At 42.0% G+C, this 22,899-nt stretch overlaps 1 protein-coding gene across 4 annotated transcripts in view; it reads right to left on the bottom strand.

Annotated features, from left to right (window-relative positions):
* The window catches only part of LOC110527690 (dynactin subunit 2), a 28,024-nt gene extending 5,526 nt beyond the window's left edge, over positions 1-22,498 (bottom strand). Inside the window, exons 1-14 of one of the 4 annotated variants that reach the window (XM_036983182.1) lie at positions 22,291-22,498; positions 13,393-13,461; positions 11,948-11,950; positions 9,403-9,499; positions 7,649-7,710; positions 7,335-7,433; positions 6,976-7,136; positions 6,357-6,507; positions 6,035-6,139; positions 5,666-5,743; positions 5,398-5,469; positions 4,979-5,081; positions 3,506-3,597; positions 3,118-3,319 (exon numbers count right to left, since the gene is read on the bottom strand). In XM_036983182.1, the coding sequence (XP_036839077.1) occupies positions 3,302-3,319; positions 3,506-3,597; positions 4,979-5,081; positions 5,398-5,469; positions 5,666-5,743; positions 6,035-6,139; positions 6,357-6,507; positions 6,976-7,136; positions 7,335-7,433; positions 7,649-7,710; positions 9,403-9,499; positions 11,948-11,950; positions 13,393-13,461; positions 22,291-22,326 (1,146 nt within the window). In that variant the 5' untranslated portion in view covers positions 22,327-22,498 and the 3' untranslated portion in view covers positions 3,118-3,301. Of the gene's footprint in view, positions 1-3,117; positions 3,320-3,505; positions 3,609-4,978; positions 5,082-5,397; positions 5,470-5,665; positions 5,744-6,034; positions 6,140-6,356; positions 6,508-6,975; positions 7,137-7,334; positions 7,434-7,648; positions 7,711-9,402; positions 9,500-11,947; positions 11,951-13,392; positions 13,462-22,290 lie in introns of those variants that run through there. The other 3 variants (XR_005052574.1, XM_021609129.2, XM_021609130.2) reach the window with 3 other exon arrangements.
* Positions 22,499-22,899: the final 401 nt, after the last annotated feature.

The following is a 22,899-nucleotide window of genomic DNA, read 5'->3' as shown; positions in this document are numbered from 1 at the left end:
AGAGCAAAATCCAAACCATGATGTCGAATGAATTGTCAGTAGAGTTCCGAGACAGCATTGAGTCGAGGCACAAATCTGGGAAAGGGTACCAAAAAATGTCTGCAGCATTGAAGGTCCCCAAAAATACAGTGGCCTACATCATTCTTAAATGGAATAAGTTTGGAACCACCAAGACTCTTCCTAGAGTTGGCCGCTCAGCTAAATTGAGCAATCTGGGGAGAAGGGCCTTGGTCAGGGAGGTGACCAAGAACCTGATGGTCACTGACAGAGAGCCAGAGTTACTCTGTGCAGATGGATGAACTTTCCAGAAGGACAACCCTCTCTGCAGCACTCCATCAATCAGGTCTTTATGGTACAGTGGACAGACTGAAACCACTCCTTAGTAAAAGGCACATGACAGCCTGCTGAACTCTTTGGCCTGAATGCCAAGAATCATGTCGAGGAAACCTGGCACCATCCTGTGGGGATGTTTTTCAGCAGCAGGCACTGGGAGACTAGTCAGAATCAAGGGAAAGATGAACGGAGCAAAGTACAGAAAGATCCTTGAAAACCTGTTCCAGAGCGATCAGGACCTCAGACTGGATCGAAGTTTCACCTTCGAAAAGGACAACGACCCTAAGCACACAGCCAAGACAACACAGTAGTGGCTTCGGGACAAGTAAGGCATGATATACAGCGCATTCGGGGAGAGTATTCAGACCCCTTGACTTTTTCCACATTTTAAGCCTTATTCTAAAATGCATTACATTTGTTTTTGTTCATCTTCAATCTACACACAATACCCCATAATGACAAAGCGAAAACAGTTGTTTTAAATAAAAAAAAATGCATAAACAAATAACAGTTAACTTATTTACATAAGTATTTAGACCCTTGATGTTTCTAAAACTTTAATTCAATTGATTGGACATGATTGGAAAGGTACACACCTGTCTAAATAAGGTCCCACAGTTGACGGTGCATAGCAGAGCAAACTCCAAGCCATGAGGTCGAAGGAATTGTCCGTAGAGCTCAGAGACAGGATTGTGTCCAGGCACAGATCTGGGGAGGGTACTGCAGCATTGAAGGTCCCCAAGAACACAGTGGCCATCATTCTTCAATGGAAAAAGTTTGGAACCACCAAGACTTTTCGTTGAGCTGGCCACACGGCCAAAATAACAATAGAGGGAGAAGGGCCTTGGTCAGGGATGTGACCAATAACCCAATGGTCACTCTGACAGAGCTCTAGAGTTCCTCTGTGGAGATGGGAGAATCTTCTTGAAGGACAACCATCTCTGCAGCACTCCACCAATCAGGCCTTTATGGTAGAATGGCCAGACAGAAGCCACTCCTCAGTAAAAGGCACGTGATAGCCCACTTGAAGTTTGCCAAAAGGAACCTAAAGGACTCTGACCATGTTATTTATTTATCTGTTATTTTACCAGGTAAGTTGACTGAGAACACATTCTCATTTGCAGCAACAACCTGGGGAATACTTACAGGGGAGAGGAGGGGGGATGAATGAGCCATTATGAGAAGAATGAGATTATTAGGTGACCGTGATGGTTTGAGGGCCAGATTGGGAATTTAGCCAGGACACCGGGGTTAACACCCCTTACGATAAGTGCCATGGGATCTTTAATGACCTCAGAAAGTCAGGACACCCATTTAACGTCCCATCCGCAAGACAACACCCTACACAGGGCAGTTGCCCTGGGGCATTGGGATATTTTTTTTTAGACCAGAGGAAAAAGTGCCTCCTACTAGCCCTCCAACACCACTTCCAGCAGCATCTGGTCTCCCATCCAGGGACCAGGACCAACCCTGCTTAGCTTCAGAAGCAAGCCAACAGTGGTATGCAGGGTGGTATGCTGCTGGCAATGTGAAGCAATATTCTTTGGTCTGATGAAACCAAAATTGAATTATATTTGGCATGAATGCCAAGAGACTTATCTGGAGGAAACCTGGCACCATCCCTACGGTGAAACATGGTGGTGGCAGCATCATGCTGTGGGGATGTTTTTCAGCAGTAGGGACTGGGAGACTAGTCAGAATCAAGGGAAAGATGAATGGAGCAAAGTACATAAAGATCCTTGAAAACCTGCTCCAGAGCGCTCAGGACCTCAGACAGGATCGAAGGTTCACCTTCAAACAGGACAACGACCCTAAGCACTCAGCCAAGACAACGCAGGAGTGGCTTCGGGACAAGTCTCTGAATGTCCTTGAGTGGCCCAGCCAGAGCCCGAACATGAACCCAATCGAACATCTCTAGAGAGACCTGAAAAAAGCTGTGCAGTGACGCTTCCCAGCCAACCTCACAGAGGTTGAGAGGATCTGCAGAGAAGAATGGGAGAAACTCCCCAAATACAGGTATGCCAAGCTTGTAGCGTCATACCCAAGAAGACTTGAGGCTGTAATCGCTGCCAAAGGTGCTTCATCAAAGTAGTGAGTAAAGGGTCTGAATACTTATGTAAATGTGATATTTCCGTTGTTTACAAATTTGCAAAAATATATAAAACCCTGTTTTTGCTTTGTGAATATGGGGTATTGTATGTAGATTTGTGGGGGGGACATTTAATCTATTTCAGAATAAGACTGTAACTTAACAAAATGGTCTGAATACTTTCCGAATGCACTGTAAACAAATAAAGACAACAAAGACAGGTTCCCTTCTTTGCGAACCATTTAAAAATCTCCCTGATGTTTGTTGTCGAATCTGTGTGTGAAATGCACTGCTCGACTGAGGGACCTTAGAGATAATTGTATGTGTGGGGTACAGAGATGGGGTAGTCATTTAAAAATCATGTTAAACACTATTGTTGCACACAGTGAGTCCATGCAACCTGTGACTTGATAAGCAAATTTTGTCCTGAACTAATTTAGGCCTGCCATAATAAAAGGGGTTGAATACCTAGATGAGACATTTCAGCTTTTTATTACATTTGTAAAAATGTGTGTAGGCCAGTGACACAAAAGCTCAATTTAAATCAATTTTAAATTTAGGCTGTAACACAACAAGATGTGGAAAAAGTCAAGGGATGTGAAGGCACTGTACATAAAAATACTTATATTTCTTGCAAAATCATTACATACGTCTATAGTAATTCATAAACAATGATTTTAAGTTAAGTGCATTTATTTGGTTTAATGTATTGAATGGACAGGCTGTCTAGCTACACAAGAGTAAGACCTTTTGTCCCAAAAAAAGACAATGCCCGATGTACAGGTGACACCATGGGGATCAAGTACATGGACATGTTTGTCCCGGGTAGACGAGAGAACTTTATTACCCTTTCCACACCATCATTTCACATTCTCCTTTTCAGCACAGTTCCAGCAACTATATGATGGATGGGTAAACAGACAAGTGCAGTACAGTTCAGCTCAATACAGTGTGAAAGGTACAAGAGCTCAGTCGTGTAAAGGTCACATGTCAGTCCCAGCAGCAGTCCTACCAACCTGTGAGAGCAGTGTGAAATGTGTCCCACAGCAGTGTGAAAGCAGTGAGTGATGTAGTGTTTCCTACCTGTGAGAGCAGTGTTCCGTTGTCCTTCAGAGAGTTGTTGATCATCTGCTGGGTGGTGTCCAGGTGGGTCAGCAGCTGACCAAACTGCATGGCTATAGATAGACTAAGACTGATGAGTCAGGTCATCACAGACAGACACGGTCCATCAGAGTTAAGCAATCTGCAATACTAAAGCTTCATTTACACAGGCAGCCCAATTCTGATATTTTGACCAATCAGATATTTTGCCAATAATTGTCAGATAATAAATATCAGATTTGGGCTGCCTGTGTAAATCGCAGCCAGCGAGTCAAGCCAAGTCCCAAAAGAGCAAAATTCTAGCCGAATCCAGTGCAACTCAAATAACAATTTGTTTGCCAAAAGTATGGACACCAGGTGAGATTGTCAGGTTATTACTAGGGTTGTTACAGTCATGGCTTTTTGGATGATCGTAATTGGCCAGCCAAATGACCACGGTCTCCGTAATAACCTTTCGAATAGCAAAACATTTTTTTTTTTTACAGCATGTGCTCCTGACTGCATGTGCTGCCATAGAGATAGAAAGGGTGTCTCAATTCAAGTCAATGATTGCATAATGGGTGGACTGGCAGCCATTGCGAGTGTCCCCAGAGGAGCAAAGCAGGAAGTGTACCTATCAATATGTCAGAATCATAAAACACGGGACGAGATGTTAAAAACTGTCCATTGTGCCAATAGATGGAATGCACTCACATGAGATTTGCCGTGATGTTGACAGAGTGGCATGGGAGGTTTATTTCTTAGACTGGGTTAAGATGTCAATTTTGGGACACATCCTCAGTAGTGTGCCTTCGAATCAGTGGGTGTTTCGGCCTTTAATCACTAAACACTCTCATCAAAGGTGGCCAGCTAAAGGGTGATCAAGCCTTAGCTTGTGTCCCATGCCCAATTAAGATGTCTTGTTGATGTTCTCAAGACCAAAGTCTTGAGTGAAGTGATTTGTAGATTCAACTGACATAACAAAAAGTTCTAAATAAATACAGTACATTCCAAGTGCCACATCAGTTATCATTTGAATGAACTTCTTCTATATTACATGGAAATTTCAATACTAGGCAGCCATTGAGAGTGTACAAATAAGTCTACCAGTCAAACCAGTAGGTCCCTTAGGTACTCTGGAACTGGCCTTTAACTATCCCAAAGCCTAGGACCAAGACGCATGTACAGGCAGCCTTTAGTTATGCGCTTAATGTGTTTAATTGCTATATTGTAATTATTTCGCCACTATGGCCTATTTATTGCCTTACCTCCGTTATCCAACCTCATTTGCACACACTGTATATAGACTTTTTCGACGGTATGTTTGTTTATTCCATGTGTAACTCCGTGTTGTTTGTGTTGCACTGCTTGGCCAGGACGCAGTTGTAAATGAGAACTTGTTCTTGGTTATTTTATTTTCATGTCCTTATCCATAACCGTCAGTTACACAGTAATTGAACCAGCCCTAGTTATTACCTTCTTCATGCAACTCTTTGACAGCCATGAGCCTCTGCACCACCTGAGGCAGAGAGGTTGCCATGGCGTCCCACTTCTGCACCACGTCATACAGCTGAGACACCTGACAGACAACATAACAGTTATTGGAATAATATAAATAAAATAATAGTTAATGGAACAAGTTGCAGACCAAATAATGATAAGGTTGGGTGTGAACAATATTGACTGACAGCAGAACGAGTTGCTATAAAATGCAGTCGGAATAATTATATGGTTAGTAGTGGATTGTCAGGGTTTGATCAATAGGGCATAGTTTGTGCCAATAGTTTTTCCTGGTCAGCCCACAATTACTTTAAAAATGTTGTGTGAAATAGTCCTAAGATGCGGTATAAAGTTCACATTTTAAAAGTTTACATAAAAAACAGGTAGTTACTGACCTTGTTTTGTGTATCAGCATCTTCGATAGCTGCCTTGTGCTTTGCAATCTCATTCATCTTCCCAAGGACACTCTATACATAGACAACACAAAATCATCACATGTACATAAGTGTAGTATTGCAGTACGACAACAAATGGTGTTGGTTATCAAGGTCCCTCCAGGCCTCCTGACAACTAGAAGCGGCAAGACAGTGTGGAGTAGGCTGAAGTTGCCCCAGACACTGATCCGTTTTGTATTTGCCTCTGTAATGGTAAAGGTGTTTTAACCTGCAGTCTGGCCTCTATCTGGTCCAGAGTGGCTGAGTCCAGAGCACTGACCCGCGCCTGCAGCAGCTCCATGGTGTCCTGGGGGGAGAAAGAGACAGCATGGAGACGAGAAAGAGGGAGATGGAAAGGGGGGGGAGAGGGAGAGACAGTCACAAGGTTAACAGGGATTGATTGGCTTCCAATCATGACCGCGAAGTGAAGTTGTGGTTATGTAGGTTGAACTTAATAATATCTAGTAATTCTGCCTCAGTACCAAGCAGTGATTGATGACACACAGATAGAATGTCTCAAAATCAGTCAAAGGATTAACAGTGATTGACGATATGGGTGGAGTTCAGTACTGAAAAAAAGAGTGCAGAAGAGACTCACCATGAGACTGCCTCCCTGCACCCCAGCACTCAGAGGACCCTGTTTGTCTGATCCAGAGCCCACAGCAGTCTCCAGCTCTGCAAGCCGCTTCTCAAGCTCTGCCATCTACACACAGGAGAGATGGAGAATTAACTACTAAATCATGTAACAAAGACAAATAATTTAGTCAACAGACCTCACACACCTAACATTACATCACCAACCCATCTAGCGCAACAGACACAAAAGCTAACACTCATTGAGCTCTCTTCACTCACATGCGCATGCACAGCAACTGGTGACCATTTGGCAGACACCCAGCCATGGCCCCGGGGCCCCTTACCTTGACAGCATCTGTGAACTTCTCCTGCTCTGGCCGGCTGTGCAGCTCATAGAGCACCACACCATCGGGAGCTTTAGATGCTGCTGAGGCCTTCCCCTCCCCTGTACTCCTCCTACTGCTCCTCGCTGCCTCCAGCTGGGTTAGCAGACGCCTGGGGGTGGAGAGAAACAAATAGAGAAGAAAAGGGTGGAGAAGGGAGAGGGAAGGTAAGGAAAAAACATAAGGGGGATAAGAAGACAGTCTTTTACATTTGAGTCACTTAGCAGATGCTCCTATGCAGTGACTTACAGGAGCAATTAGGGTTTAAGTACCTTGTTCAAGGGCACATCATCAGATTTTTCACCTAGTCGGCTAAGGGATTCAAAACAGCAACCATTCGGTAACTGGCCCAACGCTCTTAACCGCTAGGCTTCCTGACGCCTTTTAGGTCTTTAATAAGAGCAGCGACTGCTAAGACTAAGTAATATTGTCTCCCTTTCTGACAACTACTGTATGTAACCATTTGAGACTAAATTGCATTTGCTACCATTTTTAATCCCTTCCTACTTCCCTCCCTGTCCTCTCACTTGGCGAGCTCTTCTGGGATCCAGAAAGGAGTCCCTTCCCCTCCCTTACTTACTTGGCCAGTGCTCTGTCTGGGTCAGCTAGGTTGATATGTGCCTGTGGTCCCAGCAGAGTGTCCAGGTGGGCAGAGACCAGCTGCTGTTTGAGCTGGGCAGCTTGCTGGGCTAGGACTACTGGGGTCAGACGCTCCTCTGCACTGCTATCCTTCGTGGTCGCCTGGGGGACAGCGAGACAGATGTGAAAAGGGCAACCACTGATTTGGGGTAGGTCTAGGTCAAATGGTGTATACAGTACATAAAGGATGGTTTAAGGGATTCCTGATCTTCCTGTCTGACCTGGATAGTCTAGGCCTAGGGGGTAGGGTGTAAGGGTTAGGAAGCAAACAGGTTGCTAGGAACTGTGTCTGGGCCCTACCTGGATGGTTTCCACCTCATGACTGAGCTCCTGGATCTCATTGACCAGCCGCTGGTACTTCTGCTGGGGGGTTTCCTTCACCCCACAGCCCTCCGCCAACTAGACAGGGAGAAAAGTTGGATTAAGTGAAAGAAGAGAGGGAGAGGAAAACCAGTTAAAACAGTGAAGCACTTGAACAGACAGCAAATAACACACACGATTAGAATGGAAAAAGGTCTTGCCATTGATTTCACAGAAATTCAAGTGTTATTTATATTTATATAACTAAGATGATCAATATGAAATTCAATAATGTAGGCCCAGAGTCTACTCACGATCTCATATTCTCCAGACTCATAGCCCACTCTTTTGTCCTTACTGATACAGTCTGAGAAGTCTGGAAGAGACACATTTATTACAGGAGAAAGCAGAATATTAGGTGATTTGCGACCAATTCATGAAATGCCTGATGTCTAGGGCAAGAAGTTTTCCCTGACCCTGTTAGGCGAGCCATGAGTCTTCCTGATCATGTGACTGAGGTCATCTGCTCTGCATATAGACTATATTAATAATAATAACAATAATAAGATACAATATGCAGGAAAAGTTCTTCCAGGTCAGGTCGTGTGGTGAGGTGGAAAACTACTGCCCCTACAGGGCAGTCGGAAAGTATTCCGACCCCTTGATTTTCCATATGTTGTTTACGTTACAGCCTTATTCTAAAATGGAAAAAAATCAAATCCTCAATCAACACACATGACGCTACAAGCTTGGCACACCTGTATTTGGGGAGTTTCTCCCATTCTTCTCTGCAGATCCTCTCAACTTCTGCGAGGTTGGATGGGGGGCGTCACTGCACAGCTATTTTCAGGTCTCTCTAGAGATGTTCGGTTTGGTTCATGTCCGGGCTCTGGCTGGGCCACTCAAGGACTTGTCCCGAAGCCACTCCTGCGTTGTCTTGGCTGAGTGCTTAGGGTCGTTGTCCTGTTTGAAGGTGAACCTTCGATCCTGTCTGAGGTCCTGAGCGCTCTGGAGCAGGTTTTCAAGGATCTTTCTGTACTTTGCTCCGTTCATCTTTCCCTTGATCCTGACTAGTCTTCCAGTCCCTGCTGCTGAAAAACATCCCCACAGCATGATGCTGCCACCACCATGTTTCACCGTAGGGATTGGTGCCAGGTTTCCTCCAGATAAGACGCTTGCCATTCAGGCCAAAAATAATTCAATCTTGGTTTCATCAGACCAAAAAATATTGCTTCACATGGTCAGAGTCCTTTAGGTGCTTTTTGGCAAACTTCAAGTGGGCTGTCACGTGCCTTTTACTGAGGATTGGCTTCTGTCTGGCCATTCTACCATAAAGGCCTGATTGGTGGAGTGCTGCAGAGATGGTTGTCCTTGAAGAAGGTTCTCCTATCTCCACAGAGGAACTCTGGAGCTCTGTCAGAGTGACCATTGGGTTCTTGGTCACTTCCCTGACCAAGGCCCTTCTCCCTCTATTGTTATTTTGGCCGTGTGGCCAGCTCAACGAAAAGTCTTGGTGGTTCCAAACTTTTTCCATTGAAGAATGATGGCCACTGGGTTCTTGGGGACCTTTAATGCTGCAGGCATTTTTTGGTACCCTCCCCAGATCTGTACCTGGACACAATCCTGTGTCTGAGCTCTACGGACAAATCCTTCGACCTCATGGCTTGGAGTTTGCTCTGCCATGCACCGTCAACTGTGGGACCTTATTTAGACAGGTGTGTACCTTTCCAATCATGTCCAATCAATTGAATTTACCGCAGGTAAAGTTATAGAAACATCAAGGATGATCAATGGAAACAGGATGCACCGGAGCTCAATTTCGAGTCTCATAGCAAAGGGTCTGAATAATTCTGTAAATAATGTAACGGTTACTTGTTCATGCAAAAATAAATATTTAAAACAACTGTTTTCGCTTTGTCATTATGGGGTATTGTGTGTAGATTGAAGATGAACAAAAACAAACGTAATGCATTTTAGAATAAGGCTGTAACTTGTGGAAAAAGTCAAAGGGTCTGAATGCGCTGTATATCATGCCTGGACATCCAGCTGTTGGATGTAGTAGACTGACCGATTCCTTTAGTACTGACGCGTTTGTCCTTGAACTTGTCGTAAGCTGCATTAGGGTTGACCACGATCCTCTCCACACTGTCACTGCACAGCTCTTCCTGTTATGGAGGGAGGCACCCAGAGAGAACGTAATGTCAGATACACCACAGGAATACGCAACAGACACAGGCTGCATCTCAGCTCTCTTTATACTATTGAGATGCAGCCATATTCTTCACTTTCGTCTCCAATCCACTCAGAGATCTTACCAGCCAATCTCGACAAAGTCGCATATGTACACATGGTTTGGGAATAGAGAGGTATGTGAGTGGATCTAGGGCAAAATTATTCTTAAGGATTGATTCCCAGTTGATTGATAGATTGATGGGGATTTCTGCTGTTAGTGTTCTAACCATGGGGCATCTGTCACACTGACTCTTTAAATATGATCTGGGAACTAGTCCTATGCATCTGTACAACCAGAACCATTAGATATGTGTACATCCAGCCTCCAGAATTTATTTATTTTACAGGGCCCATGCACCAGATTCTAGCCACAAAACTAATTGTCATCTGTAGTCTTTAACAGTCAATACATTAAACCAGTCACAAAGATACAGCTCAATGAAGAGTTTATTCACACGGTTTGAAAGAGGACCCCAGTGAGATGCCAATCAACGACAGCTCCAGCTCTCTCACACACACACACACACACTCAGTTGGAGAAACCAGTCTATTCTCCAGGAAGGAAAACCGAAATGGCCGATTTATGAATTGATCAGGAAAAGAGAAACAATTTAATCCTGAACACAAAGTTACGAAGGTATGGCATGTATGGTTTCAACTGGGTCCACAATCAACAATCTTTAACTTCTTGAGGGCTGGGTGCAGTATTGAGAAATTCGGATGACTGACGTGTCCAAAGTAAACTTCCTTGTTACTCAGGCCCAGAAGCTAGGATATGCATACAATTGGATAGAAAACACTCTGAAGTTTCTAAAACTGTTAAAATAATGTCTGCGAGTATAACATAACTGATATGGCAGGCAAAAACCTGAGGAGAATCCAGAATTATTATTTATTTTTAGGTGTCTGCCCATTCAAATCCTTGCTATTGGGAAAATCAAAGGAATACCTCCCAGATTGCAGTTCCTAGGGCTTCCACTAGATGTCAACAATCTTTAGAATGAGTTTCAGGCTTGTTTTTTGAAAAATTAGCTAGAATTTGAAGTTTTTCTAGGTGGCTCCCACTTTGGCTGTAGGATTATAGCGCGCGTGGATGAGGGTGCTCACTTCGTTATTTATCTCCGGTAAATGAACATACTATTCTCCGTCTTAAATTGTATTGTTTATTTACATATTAGGGTAACTGAGGATTGATTAGAAACATTGTTTGACTTGTTCGGACAAAGTTTAATGGTAACTTTTGGGATTCCTTTGTATGCATTTTGAACAAGGGAAACAGGTGTATTACTGAATCAAGCGCGCCAACTAAACATACTTTTTTGGGACATAAAGATGGACTTTATCGAACAAAACGGCCATTTGATGTGTAGCTGGGACCCTTGGGATTGCAAACAGAGGAAGATCTTCAAAGGTAAGTGATTTATTTTATCGCTATTTCTGACTTTTGTTTCACCTGTGCTGGTTTGGAAAATGTTTCTAATGCTTTTGTGTGTGGGGCGCAGTCCTCAGATAATCGCATGGTATGCTTTCGCCGTAAAGCCTTTTTTAAATTTGACAAAGCGGCTGGATTAACAAGAAGTTAAGCTTTTAAATTATGTAAGACACCTGCATTTTCAAGAATGTTTAATATTACGATTTTGTATTTGGCGCGCTCCGATTTCACCGGATGTTGTCGAATTTGATCCCGCTAGCGGGATTTCCGCACTGATTAAACAAGCTCTTTATTGACCAATGAAATGGAACAACTAATTGTGTAAGAGGGTGTGAAGAGAATGTGGATGGAAAATTAACATTGACTCTGGGGTATCCAAGAACGACTGCTCTACATGAAAATGAACCGCATGCACAGCTGACTGATGGAAGCTATGGGGCTTAAAACCTTAGGAAAATGGTAGGGGGGAGTGAAGAATACAGTAGCATGAAACCCACAGCACATCATATGTTAGAGTTTGGTTTTAGTTTCAGCCTTTAGCTTATTTGGTATTCAGAGTTTCTCCTGTGGCTTTGGTCTTTCATCTCTGCATGACTTCTATGAGATCAGCTATTACCTGTTAATAAATCCATCCGTGACATGCATCTACTCATTGGAAGAGTCAGACTCCTATCATTAGTTGTTTCGGGAACCTACGACTAATCAAACTTGAAGAGCATCATTCTGGAGCCTCAGGCAATTGTGCACTAGGTTGAGTATAAAGTCATCAATGTGTCTAAGGTTCAAATGATCAGCTCACATCAAAGGGGCTTATGGGATTAATCACCACTAATACAGACAGTAAAAACAGACACACACAGTACAGAGATGCATGCAAAAGAATGACAAGTAGATGTTAGGAGGAAGGGAGGGAGGGAGGGGTAAGTCAGTCAGTCACTGAGGATCTTACCAGCTTGGGTTCCCAAGGAGAGTTAGAGAAAGAGGAAGACCACAGGGGGAAGAGTAGAAAAGAGAGAGAAACACAGATTAATATGGTTATCACATGCCACGCACAACAGTAGCAGCCAGCCCATCACTGCCAAGAAAGAGAACAGTGTTCTGAGCTAGGCTGACCGTCTGATCATCATGACGTCGCGGTTCACTCTCTCTCTCTCTCTCTCTCTCTCTCTCTCAGCCCCACAGGGCCTGCGCTGTGGTTACTGTGATACATTAGCAGCATTGGTTATAGACTGTTGACATCACAAATCACACACCGAATGTGTGACTGATATCCTGTGTGTGTAGGCAACATATGCCCTGAGCCCCTCACTATTTACTGAAGCCTGTAATCCTGTACTTGGTATTGTCAGCATCATGTAGTCAGTGGAAGGAGGGGATTGTCAGGAGGGAAAAGCAATTTCTGAGCCCCTAAGTCAAAGACGAGATGGTTAGAAAGAAAATAGGTTTAGCGCCATGAAGTAAATAAACTCAACCGAGTGCAACACCCATCCATTAAGAAACTGTGTGGGTATGATGAAATCCTGATGGTCTTCAGATATTAAAAGTAGGCTAATGCATATCTGCAATTGACATTCTGAATGGTTTCAGAGTGTGTTGCAGTATCACACCTAGTGTTTGATAAGCAATGTAGTTCGTAACAATCTTTAGTTACTAAGCTTCTGTTAACATGTACACTGTTATGAATGGGCGAAAGGGATGTTAAAACAAATACATTAGCAGATCTCTTATCAGCACACACAATAACAGAAACATCTTAGATTCAATTTCATCTGACGTGCTACAATTCTATGTCGAGGTGAAAACAGAGGGTTATTAGGCCTACTAAATGTCTTGCATGAACACTAATCAAGTGAGAAACACCACTCCCTACAAAAGTGATAAACCATTTGGCCAAGTGCACATTACAACAACAAAAAAAATAATAAAACAGAATTGATACAGAGCAATGGGATACATTACGTCGTCAGGTAAGTAGGCTATTCTCAATTTCCAACCAATTTGAAGAAGGGAAGAAAAAGGGGACATGAAGGATTTACAACACATGCTGTTAACCGCACTGAGACAAAAATAACCTCTTACTTGTACAAACTAGCCTTCCAGGGGGGGTGGGTGGGGAGAGAAGGCAACAACAAGACACGAGGAGGGAGGGGTAGGGTTTGGGATATGGGAGGGAAACCACTATTAGGTTGTAGTGGGAGTCAAACGACATTTAAGTATGTTCTACAGCAGACTTGATCCATGAGCCAGCACGATGATACAGAGATGCTAATCAATCAACTAAACAACCAACCACTCTGTATCATGCAGTGGTTATCATAGAGGAAGTCATGCTGCTAACTCTTCCTTTCGCTCTCCACAATCCCTTCTTTCCTCTCTCCTCCAACTTTCACTCACCGACTCAAACTGTGCCTGGTCATCTTCTGGCAGCTCGCTGGTCTCATATACATCTGGCTCGTTGGACGCCTATGAATACAAAATCATTCAATCAATCAATATTACATTAACATAGCTAGCTACTTGTGTTCTGATTAAGTGATAAAGGCCAAGAAGCCAGTGTTTGGAGGGTATTGGCACGGGTGTTAGGCCCGAGATAAAGTCGAGTTTCCTTGTTGTGATAGCATAAACTGTGACAAAATATAAATAATTGTCAATTGACAATGATTTTCCATACTCTGTGGTTTAAGACTTTCAAAATTCAAAATTATCAATCATTCACAATGCTTAATTTGCTATTTAGTTTCCTCATTTGTGTTACCGTTTTCGACCTGGGTTGATTGTCAAAAACTGTGGGTGGGGTTTCGGTAACGTGAGGTGGAAGAGAGGTTAGGTTGCCTGTGCTTGCTAGCAACTGTCACTTTAAAAATATATGTCAAATAGAAATCAAAACTGGATAGTCTTCAGAGATAGAAGGGAGGGGTTGAGGGTAGCTGAAGGATGGGACTAAAAACAAACAAAAGATAACTAAATGTAAAATGTACTGTGTCCATTAAATGTATAATAGGCATCTACTGCCAGCTTATACATGCTAAGTGTTGTTGTCCATTAGGTTACTCCAATTAGGGGAGGGATGGTAGAGTAAATATATATACAAAATATATATATATTTTTTAAACTATTACATTGATAGAAGCCACAATTCTGCAATATTAAAGCTGATCTACATCCCCATAAAAAAATAAGATCCTTTTCAGTCGCAGCTGTGTCGCTGTAGGGTGTACTTAGGCTGTCCCGGCAACAACCGCCAGTTTGGAGAGCCGCGGCGTGGTAAATGTTTGGAAGGTGAAGGAAGCACGGAGAGGTCCGAGATAGCCAGACTTGTAAAATGGGCTAAGGAACTGAAGTTGGGTTTTGAAGAAACACCATCAGTGTGTGCTCTGCAAGCAATGCAGCGGATGATGAGCGTGGTGAACGGATAGATGTGATTATAGACAGCGAGGAAGAAGAAAAACTGAGTGTAGTATGAAGATGTATGTTGAGGAAGAATGGCGTCAGACATGATAAATAACAATCTGGACCAGTAGGAGTGACATTTTCAGAGAAAGTGGAAGTTTGAAAATTCCTGGTGTTTGTGACGCCCTCTGGTTCGTGCGACGTAGAACCAACCGGTGGGGAGCGAGGTGAAACAGAGGAGTCCTTGTCAGTCCTTTTGAGTTGAGTCTCTACCAGACAAAGTTCTGTTAGGATATTTTAGATATCCTGTTTGGACTTTTGTTCAGAATCCACTGCGCTATTTCATGTGCTACTTTATGGTCATGTTGTAGGAGGGAGATTCCAAGAGATTCCAAGATGTGGGAAATGTGCAGGAGGGCATGGGACAGAGGATTGTGTCGTTTCGGTGGATAAAGTTGTGCGTGTCAACTGTAGGGTTGCTCATGTAGCTGGGGATCGGAAGTGTCCGGTGCGAGAGAGGCAGGTTGATGTGGCCAGTCAGAATAGAGCAGAAGGTGACCTTTGCTGAGGCAGTAAAGAAAGTGGAGGATAGGTCAAGTGTAAGGGATCCAGAGAGGATCCCAGAGATGTAGTAGATTTGTGCCAGCACAGAGGGATAGGGAAACGAGTGAGTTATGCTTTAGTAAGGTTGGTTTCTTAGCGTTCATAGCAGTGAATAGTGAATAGATATTGTGGTGGCAGCTACAGAGACGTATCTGGGTATATGAGATTTGACTTCAGAACAGTTACAACGTGTGTTGAGGGATGATGTCCCGTCCTCCCAGGTCGTTGGCATGGTGCAGGAGCAGATGGGGTCAAAGTAGTGGAATGGGGTAGTGGGTTTTTAATGAGTGTAGGTGGCAGCTGCAGAGGAGTACGAGATCTTACTGCAGAAGAGTTTATGGGGTGATGATATATTTTTTGTATTGTGGTATATAGGTGTAAGGTTAGTTGGTGGTGCACAGTTTTCCTTTTAGGAACAAGAATAATGAAGAGAATTTAATGTAGGTAGGCCGTGCCTGGCATTACACTTTAGTACAGTAGGTGGCATTGTATGACCCTTTAAGATAGATGTGATCCACCAACCCAATCCGAAAGAAGAACAGCCAGTGTGAAACCCCACATAAGAAGAAGAATAGTCAGTGTGTGCGAGAAGTTCACGGGAGGGGACTATAAAGCTCAGTGGAGGGGACACAGGGTGCTAATAGTAGCTAACTAATTATGGTAATATATGTAGCTAGCTACCAGTAAGTTAGATCGCTAGCTGGCTATGAAAAAGGAACTACTGGCTAATGTTAGTTTGCCCGCCCACTGGCATAGCTAGCTGGTTACCTTCACAACAAGACACCAGCGTAGAACACCTTTAGGTACGGTAAGTGGCTTGTAATTTCACATTTGGAAGGTGGATTGAAACAATTAGCTGGATAACTAGCTAGCATGGTTATTTTCTACCAGATAGCTAGCAACCTATGATGCACTAAAGTTACTCTACAGGGGGATATATTGGTATGTGGCTATTCAAAAACAAAGGAATTATCTGAAAGTGGTCAGACTATATAGTGCAATCTAACATTTTATTTTGTTTTAGTTTCCTTTTTTGGCACAGGTCTCACACTGTGTGCTTGTGCTGTCTCCCTCTCTCGGTCGGTCTGTGTGTCCTGTTCACAGGCTCCTCAGTCATGGTTGCATTCGAGCCAACCACAGTGCTTGAGCACGAAGCATTCATTGAGGGTTTTAAATGTCTGTACCATCTAACAAAGTAGGAGCAGGCCCATGAAACTTCCCAGAACTGCTGGACCTTTCTGAATTGCTGGGTTGTGACTATTTCACAAAACTCAAGGTGATTGGATACAGGCAACATTCGCACTGAGCTAAAGGGTAGAGCTGCAGCTTTCAAGGTGCAGGACTCTAACACGGAAGCTCACAAGAAATCCTGCTATGCCCTGCGACGAACCATCAAACAGGCAAAGCGTCAAGGGCTAAGATTGAATCATACTACACAGATGCTCGTCTTATGTGGCAGGGCTTGCAAACTATTACAGACTACAATGGGAAGCACAGCCGCGAGCTGCCCAGTGACACGAGCCTACCAGACGAGCTAAATCAATTCAATGCTCACTTCGAGGCAAGCAACACTGAGGCATGCATGGGAGCATCAGCTGTTCTGGACGACTGTGTGATCACGCTCTCCGTAGCCAACATGAGTAAGACCTTTAAACAGGTCAACATTCACAAGGCTGCGGGGCCAGACGGATTACCAGGACATATGCTCCGTGTGCTGACCAACTGGCAGGTGTCTTCACTGACATTTTCAACATGTCCCTGATTGAGTCTGTAAAACTAACATGTTTCAAGCAGACCACAATAGTCCCTGTGTCCAAGAACACAAAGGCAACCTGCCTAAATGACTACAGACCCGTAGCACTCACGTCCGTAGCCATGAAGTGCTTTGAAAGGTTGGTAATGGCTCATATCAACACCATGATCCCAGAAACCCTAGACCCACGCCAATTTGCATACCGCCCAAACAGATCCACAGATGATACAATCTCTATTGCACTCCACATAAGAGGTCGACCAATTATGATTTTTCAACGCCGATACCGATTATTAGAGGACCAAAAAAAGCCGATACCGATTAATCTGCCAATTTGTTTTGTTATAATGATAATTACAACATAACTGAATGAACACTTATTTTAACTCAATATAATACATCAATAAAATCAATTTAGCCTCAAGTAAATAATGAAACATGTTACATTTGGTTTAAATAATGCAAAAACAAAATGTGGGAGAAGAAAGTAAAAGTGCAATATGTGTTATGTAAGAAAGCTAACGTTTGAGTTCCTCGCTTAGAACATGAGAACATATGAAAGCTGGTGGTTCCTTAACAGGAGTCTTCAATATTCCCAGGTAAGAAGTTTTAGGTTGTAGTTATTATAGGAATTGTAGGATTATTTCCCTCTATACCATTTGTATTTCATTAACCGTTGACTATTGGATGTTCTTATAGGCACTTTAGTATTGCCACAACTACTAGAAGGCTCAGAGCGAGTGACGTTTAAAACGCTATTACCGCGCGCTAACTAGCTAGCCATTTCACTTCGGTTACACCAGCCTCATCTTGGGGGTTGATAGGCTTGAAGTCATAAACAGCGCAATGCATGGCGCACAACGAAGAGCTGCTGGCAAAACGCACAAAAGTGCTGTTTGAATTAATGTTTAAGTACCTGCTACTGCCTACCACCGCTCAGTCAGATACTTAGATACTTGTATGCTCAGTCAGATTATATGCAACGCAGGACACGCTAGATAATATCTAGTAATACCATCAACCATGTGTAGTTAACTAGTGATTATGTTAAGATTGATTGTTTTTTATAAGATACGTTTAATGCTAGCTAGCACCTTACCTTGGCTCCTTGCTGCACTCGCATAACAGGTAGTCAGCCTGCCACACAGTCTCCTCGTGGAGTGCAATGTAATCGGCCATGATCGGTGTCCAAAAATGCTCATTACTGATTGTTATGAAAACTTGAAATTGGCCCTAATTAATCGGCCATTCTGATTAATCGGTCGACCTCTAGTATGTACAACCAACCTCAACCGCAGACCACATGTAACCACAACAGCCCAGACATCTGGTGCCTTCACCTGCGGGATCATCTGAGACCAGCCACCCGGACAGCTAGCTAATTTAACTGAAAAGTATCGGTCTGTAATAACACTCTTTTGTGGGGAAAAACTTCACTGACTGGCCGGGGGGGGGGGGGGGGGGGGGACTATGCCCTCACATCACAACCCATGGCTGCGCCCCTGCCCATTAATGTGAAATCCAAAGATTAGGGCCTAATAAATGTATTTAAATTCACTGATTTTCTAATATGAACTAACTCACTAAAATCATTGAAAATGATGCATGTTGCAGTTATTATTTTTGATCAGTATAGATACTAGCCATCATTACTAGTAGCTTGCAGCAAGCATAATGTCCTGTCAGTCTCCCCGTATCCCCTCCCTCAACCGCCTTGCTCACCGGCGGGCCTAGCCAGCATAGCAAAGATTATATCCTGAATAACTCAGATAAACCCAGCAAAAAAAGAAACGTCCTCTCACTGTCAACTGCGTTTATTTTCAGCAAATTTAACATGTGTACATAATTGTATAGGCATAACAAGATTCAACAACTGAGATAGGAATCTGTTCTTAACTTGGCTAGTTAAATTAAAAAAAAATATGTACCAGGTTTAAGGTCATCTTTGAATTATGGGTGTATATGGATCGGCAGTCAAAACAGTACTACAGCGCATGGAAAGGATACAGTCTAGGACCCTGAGATTGCGTGTGGGGGCCTTCAAGACGACACCTGTTGAGGCATTACAGGTGGATACAGGGATGCAAACTAGTCACCTTTCGGCGGAATTCAGCGTTTTTAAATCCAAAATAGGTAACCAACGTGATTCGTGTAGATCCGATGGGAAAATTATTGCTGAATATTGCTGAACTGAAACAGTTTTGTAAAGAGGAATGGTCCAAAATTCCTCCTGACCTTTGTGCAGGTCTGATCCGCAACTACAGAAAACCAGTTCACATACTTTTTCACCATGCACTGTGAATGTTTACATGGTGTGTTCAATAAAGACATACAAATGCATAATTGTTTGTGTTATTAGTTTAAGCAGACAGTGTTTGTCAATTGTTGTGACCTAGATGAAGATCAGATCAAATGTTATGCCCAATTTATGCAGAAATACAGGTAATTCCAACGGGTTCACATACTTTTTCTTGCAACTGTAGCCCAAAGATATTACTTTCATTTTGTTGAACTTGACATACTATAACAGGGGGATTATTACATTTTTTACTCAGTGAACGTTATTTTTGCACATGTATCCTTGTGCACTTGATCGATGTCTACTATAGTGGTCACTATAATAGAGAGAAAAAATTGAATGCCTGTTTGTTTAATTCTACTTTAAGATGGGTTTTTTCCCCCAAGTGCAATATTTAAATGTGTGTGGTCACAAGCATCTAATAAGATGGCTATCAACACTAACTGCAATATTAATGTATTGTTTATTCTGTGGACTTGAGTGTAATTTGTAGTTAAGTCTAGGTAACACTTTTTTTGTTGTTGCTACGAGTTAGGATCACATTAACCACTTTATTTTACACACAGAGACTGATAATGTAGATCATATTATTTGGGGTTTAATAAGTACACAGTTAACTGCATTTCAAGAAAGGGATCCAGCCTAAATCACTAGAATTTTGTATTTCTTTTTTATCCACCTAGCAGGGCCCAAAAAGTGTCACCTTTTTGGGCCCTCACTAGTTCGCCTCCCTGTGGATAGTGGTCAACTGCAACGGAGGATAAGGCAGGACAAACTTGCATTAGCGTACTGGGCGAGGTTGAAAGGGGGTCCAGAAGCATACGGCAACTGGGGAATGCTTACCAAGTAGTTGGTAAGCAGTGGACAATCGGGCAGAAGGTGGTAGAATATGGCCTCGGGGGAGTTTCCTAAACCAAGTGTAGATGTGGACATGATTGAGGGCAGGAGAGAATGGGCTGAGACGATGTGTGGAGAGATATATAGATAAAAATTGGTTTTATGTGTTTTTAAGGACATATACAGATGGTTCACAGGATCCTGTCTGTGGAATGGTGTGGATAAGGGTGTATATACTAGATTTCAATGTTAGAGCAGCGGTTAACTGATTGTGTGTCAGTGGTATTCATGAGCTCATCGGACTCTGGGGAAGTAGAATATAAAATCCTATAGTATCCCTTTAAACCACGCAGTATGGAAAATTATTGTAACTTGCCATTTTCTTTTTGTCACAATTCATGCTGTCACAAGGAAACGAAATGGCAAACATGAGAAATTATGTCAATTCAGTATTTACATGTAGTTTTTAAATGTGGAAATGAAATAAACACACTTTTCTATTTATTATTCATATTGGTAGGCATTATGCATACTCTATCATGAAAATGATAATGCAATATCTTTTTTGTATTTCAATTTGAATTGGAATTTTGGAAAAGCCATTACAAACATGATATCGATTTATAGTTTGTTCATTTGCATTTCCAATTCAGTTTCGGCAGCTAAATGCCTAACGTTTGTAGCACCCAAGGTGAGGGAGGGTTGAATGTTCTGGATTTTAAAACCTCCAATATAATATTTAAGATTAAATGGATACAAAACTATTTAAGAAATAAGGATTGCATTTGGAATATCATCCCTAATTTAATATTATTTTAAATGCAACTTTGATACGGGTAAATTATTGAATAATGATGGACAGCTATATGATTATCCAGAATTTATTAGAACACACAATGTTACATTCACCCCTGAGGAGTATCAAATTGTTGTTAGAGCCATCCCTAAATGTGCTATTCTTCTTTTAGGAGAATATAACAATACTCCAAGTGCAACTGTTGAGGATTTTGTAGCCTCAATACAGTTAGAAGGAATTTACATTTTAAACTAGAAATGTAATAACATGTATATAAGGAAACTATATCAATATGTTACTATTCTCTCTGCTAAAATGTACTGGAATGCAGCCCTAGGACAAGTGAATTGGAACAAAGTTGCATTGTTATCTGGTAAATATTGTATATCTAATAAAGGTGAAAGAAGTATCATACAAACTCATTCATAGAATCTACCCCGTAAAAACCTTTATTATACACAGAGCTATTACATAGCTATTGATATACATAGCTATTGATAACAAATGTGTATTTTGTGATTGTGACCCAGAGACTCTTGACCATTTATTTTGGGACTGTTCTTATGTCAGAAGATTTTGGTGTGAGTTAGAATATTTTATTCTAAAAGAAACAACTATTAATGTTAATTTGAAAGACTCTGATATTATGTTTTATTTTTGATCCAAATGATATGGACCCTGATTTAACTTTCATTGTTATTTTGTTTATCTTTCATGGAAGATTCTTTGTCCATAAAATGAAGTGGGCAGAGAACAAACCCCTCTTCACATTATTTAAGATAGAATTGAAATATTATTTTGAAATTATCAGTAAATATAAAAACAAAAAAAGCAATACGCACTACAAAAGTATTTAACAAATTGACTGTTAGGTTTATGAAATTGTACATTTCTGTTTTTTTGTATTTGTTGTGTTAATAACATATATATTTTTAAATGCCTAACGTTACATAGCTCAGGATATGTAAGCGTACTTCTGTCAAGTCACTAGTGTAAATATCAGGAATAAAAAGAGATGAAGTGCCAAATTAGTTCCCTGTACTGACTGTAGTCATCAGTTTTACAGCGTGAACCACCCACCCAATGACTGGACCCACCAAAAGCAAATTTCGCTAACTAGCTACTATAGCTGGTTAGCAAGCTAGTTTGGCTGGCCAACATTCAATCACACCACTGGATTAGGTAGCTGCTGCATGTTTTGTTAGCCTGACTAATAGCTAGTTATCCGTCCAAAGACTACGTTTAGAAATGTGATGAGTTGTAGACATGTCTGTTATTTAACGGTCAATTTCAATGCATATAAGAAGTTAACCAGGAGTCAGACACTGACTAGCTACCGTTAGCTTAGGTCACTAGCTAGTACGATAACGTTATCATATCAGGCTTTTTTATTTTTATGTTTTTACCATATCAGGCTAATGTGTGGCAAACCAATGCTAGCTAGCAAACGTTTGGATAACTCGTTAAATAGTTAACTAGCTGCCGGGACTCTGTGGTTTTGATTAGAGCTTAGCTAGTAATTTACTAGCATTCATCAAACATCTTATAAACACTTGTGCTTACCTACTAACAACGCGACAATGTGAATAGCAAGCAAGCTAACAAGCCACTTACAATTCCAGGCAAGTTGGCGTATTTGGGATCAGCCATTTGTGAGGATGCAATGACGAGACCGGTGTTGGATGAGTAGACAAGAACGAAAAAAATCTGCCAACGGTCTTTGAAATAGACGGTGTGGACACGTGATTACTCCTTTATATAGCTATCACCAACGGAATAAACAAGCAGCAAACGAATCTTCGTCTATGGTATTACGGAGGTCCACAAACATACGTTAGTGGTGGATGCCGCCACCTACTGTACGGGTTAAGTATCCCTCTCATTTTCGAACGTTTGCAATGGGCACATATAAACAACGGAAGTAAGGGATTCTACTTCCTCTTTACTTTGTTATTTGTATTAATTTCACCTTTATTTAACCAGGTAGGCCAGTTGAGAACAAGTTCTCATTTACAACTGCGACCTTGCCAAGATAAAGCAAAGCAGTGTGACAAAAAACAATAACACATGGGATAAACAAAAGTACAGTCAATAACAATAGAAAAAAATCTATAAACAGTGTGTGCAAAAGGAGTACGGAGGTAAGGCAATAAATAGGCCATAGTAGCGAAGTAATTACAATTTAGCAAATTAGCACTAGAGTGATAGATGTGCAGATGATGA

The sequence above is a fragment of the Oncorhynchus mykiss genome, chromosome 7 (assembly GCF_013265735.2).
Source record: "Oncorhynchus mykiss isolate Arlee chromosome 7, USDA_OmykA_1.1, whole genome shotgun sequence".
NCBI lineage: Eukaryota > Metazoa > Chordata > Actinopteri > Salmoniformes > Salmonidae > Oncorhynchus > Oncorhynchus mykiss.
Note: the sequence above shows the minus strand (reverse complement) of the source record. Positions and strands in the feature narration are given on the sequence as shown.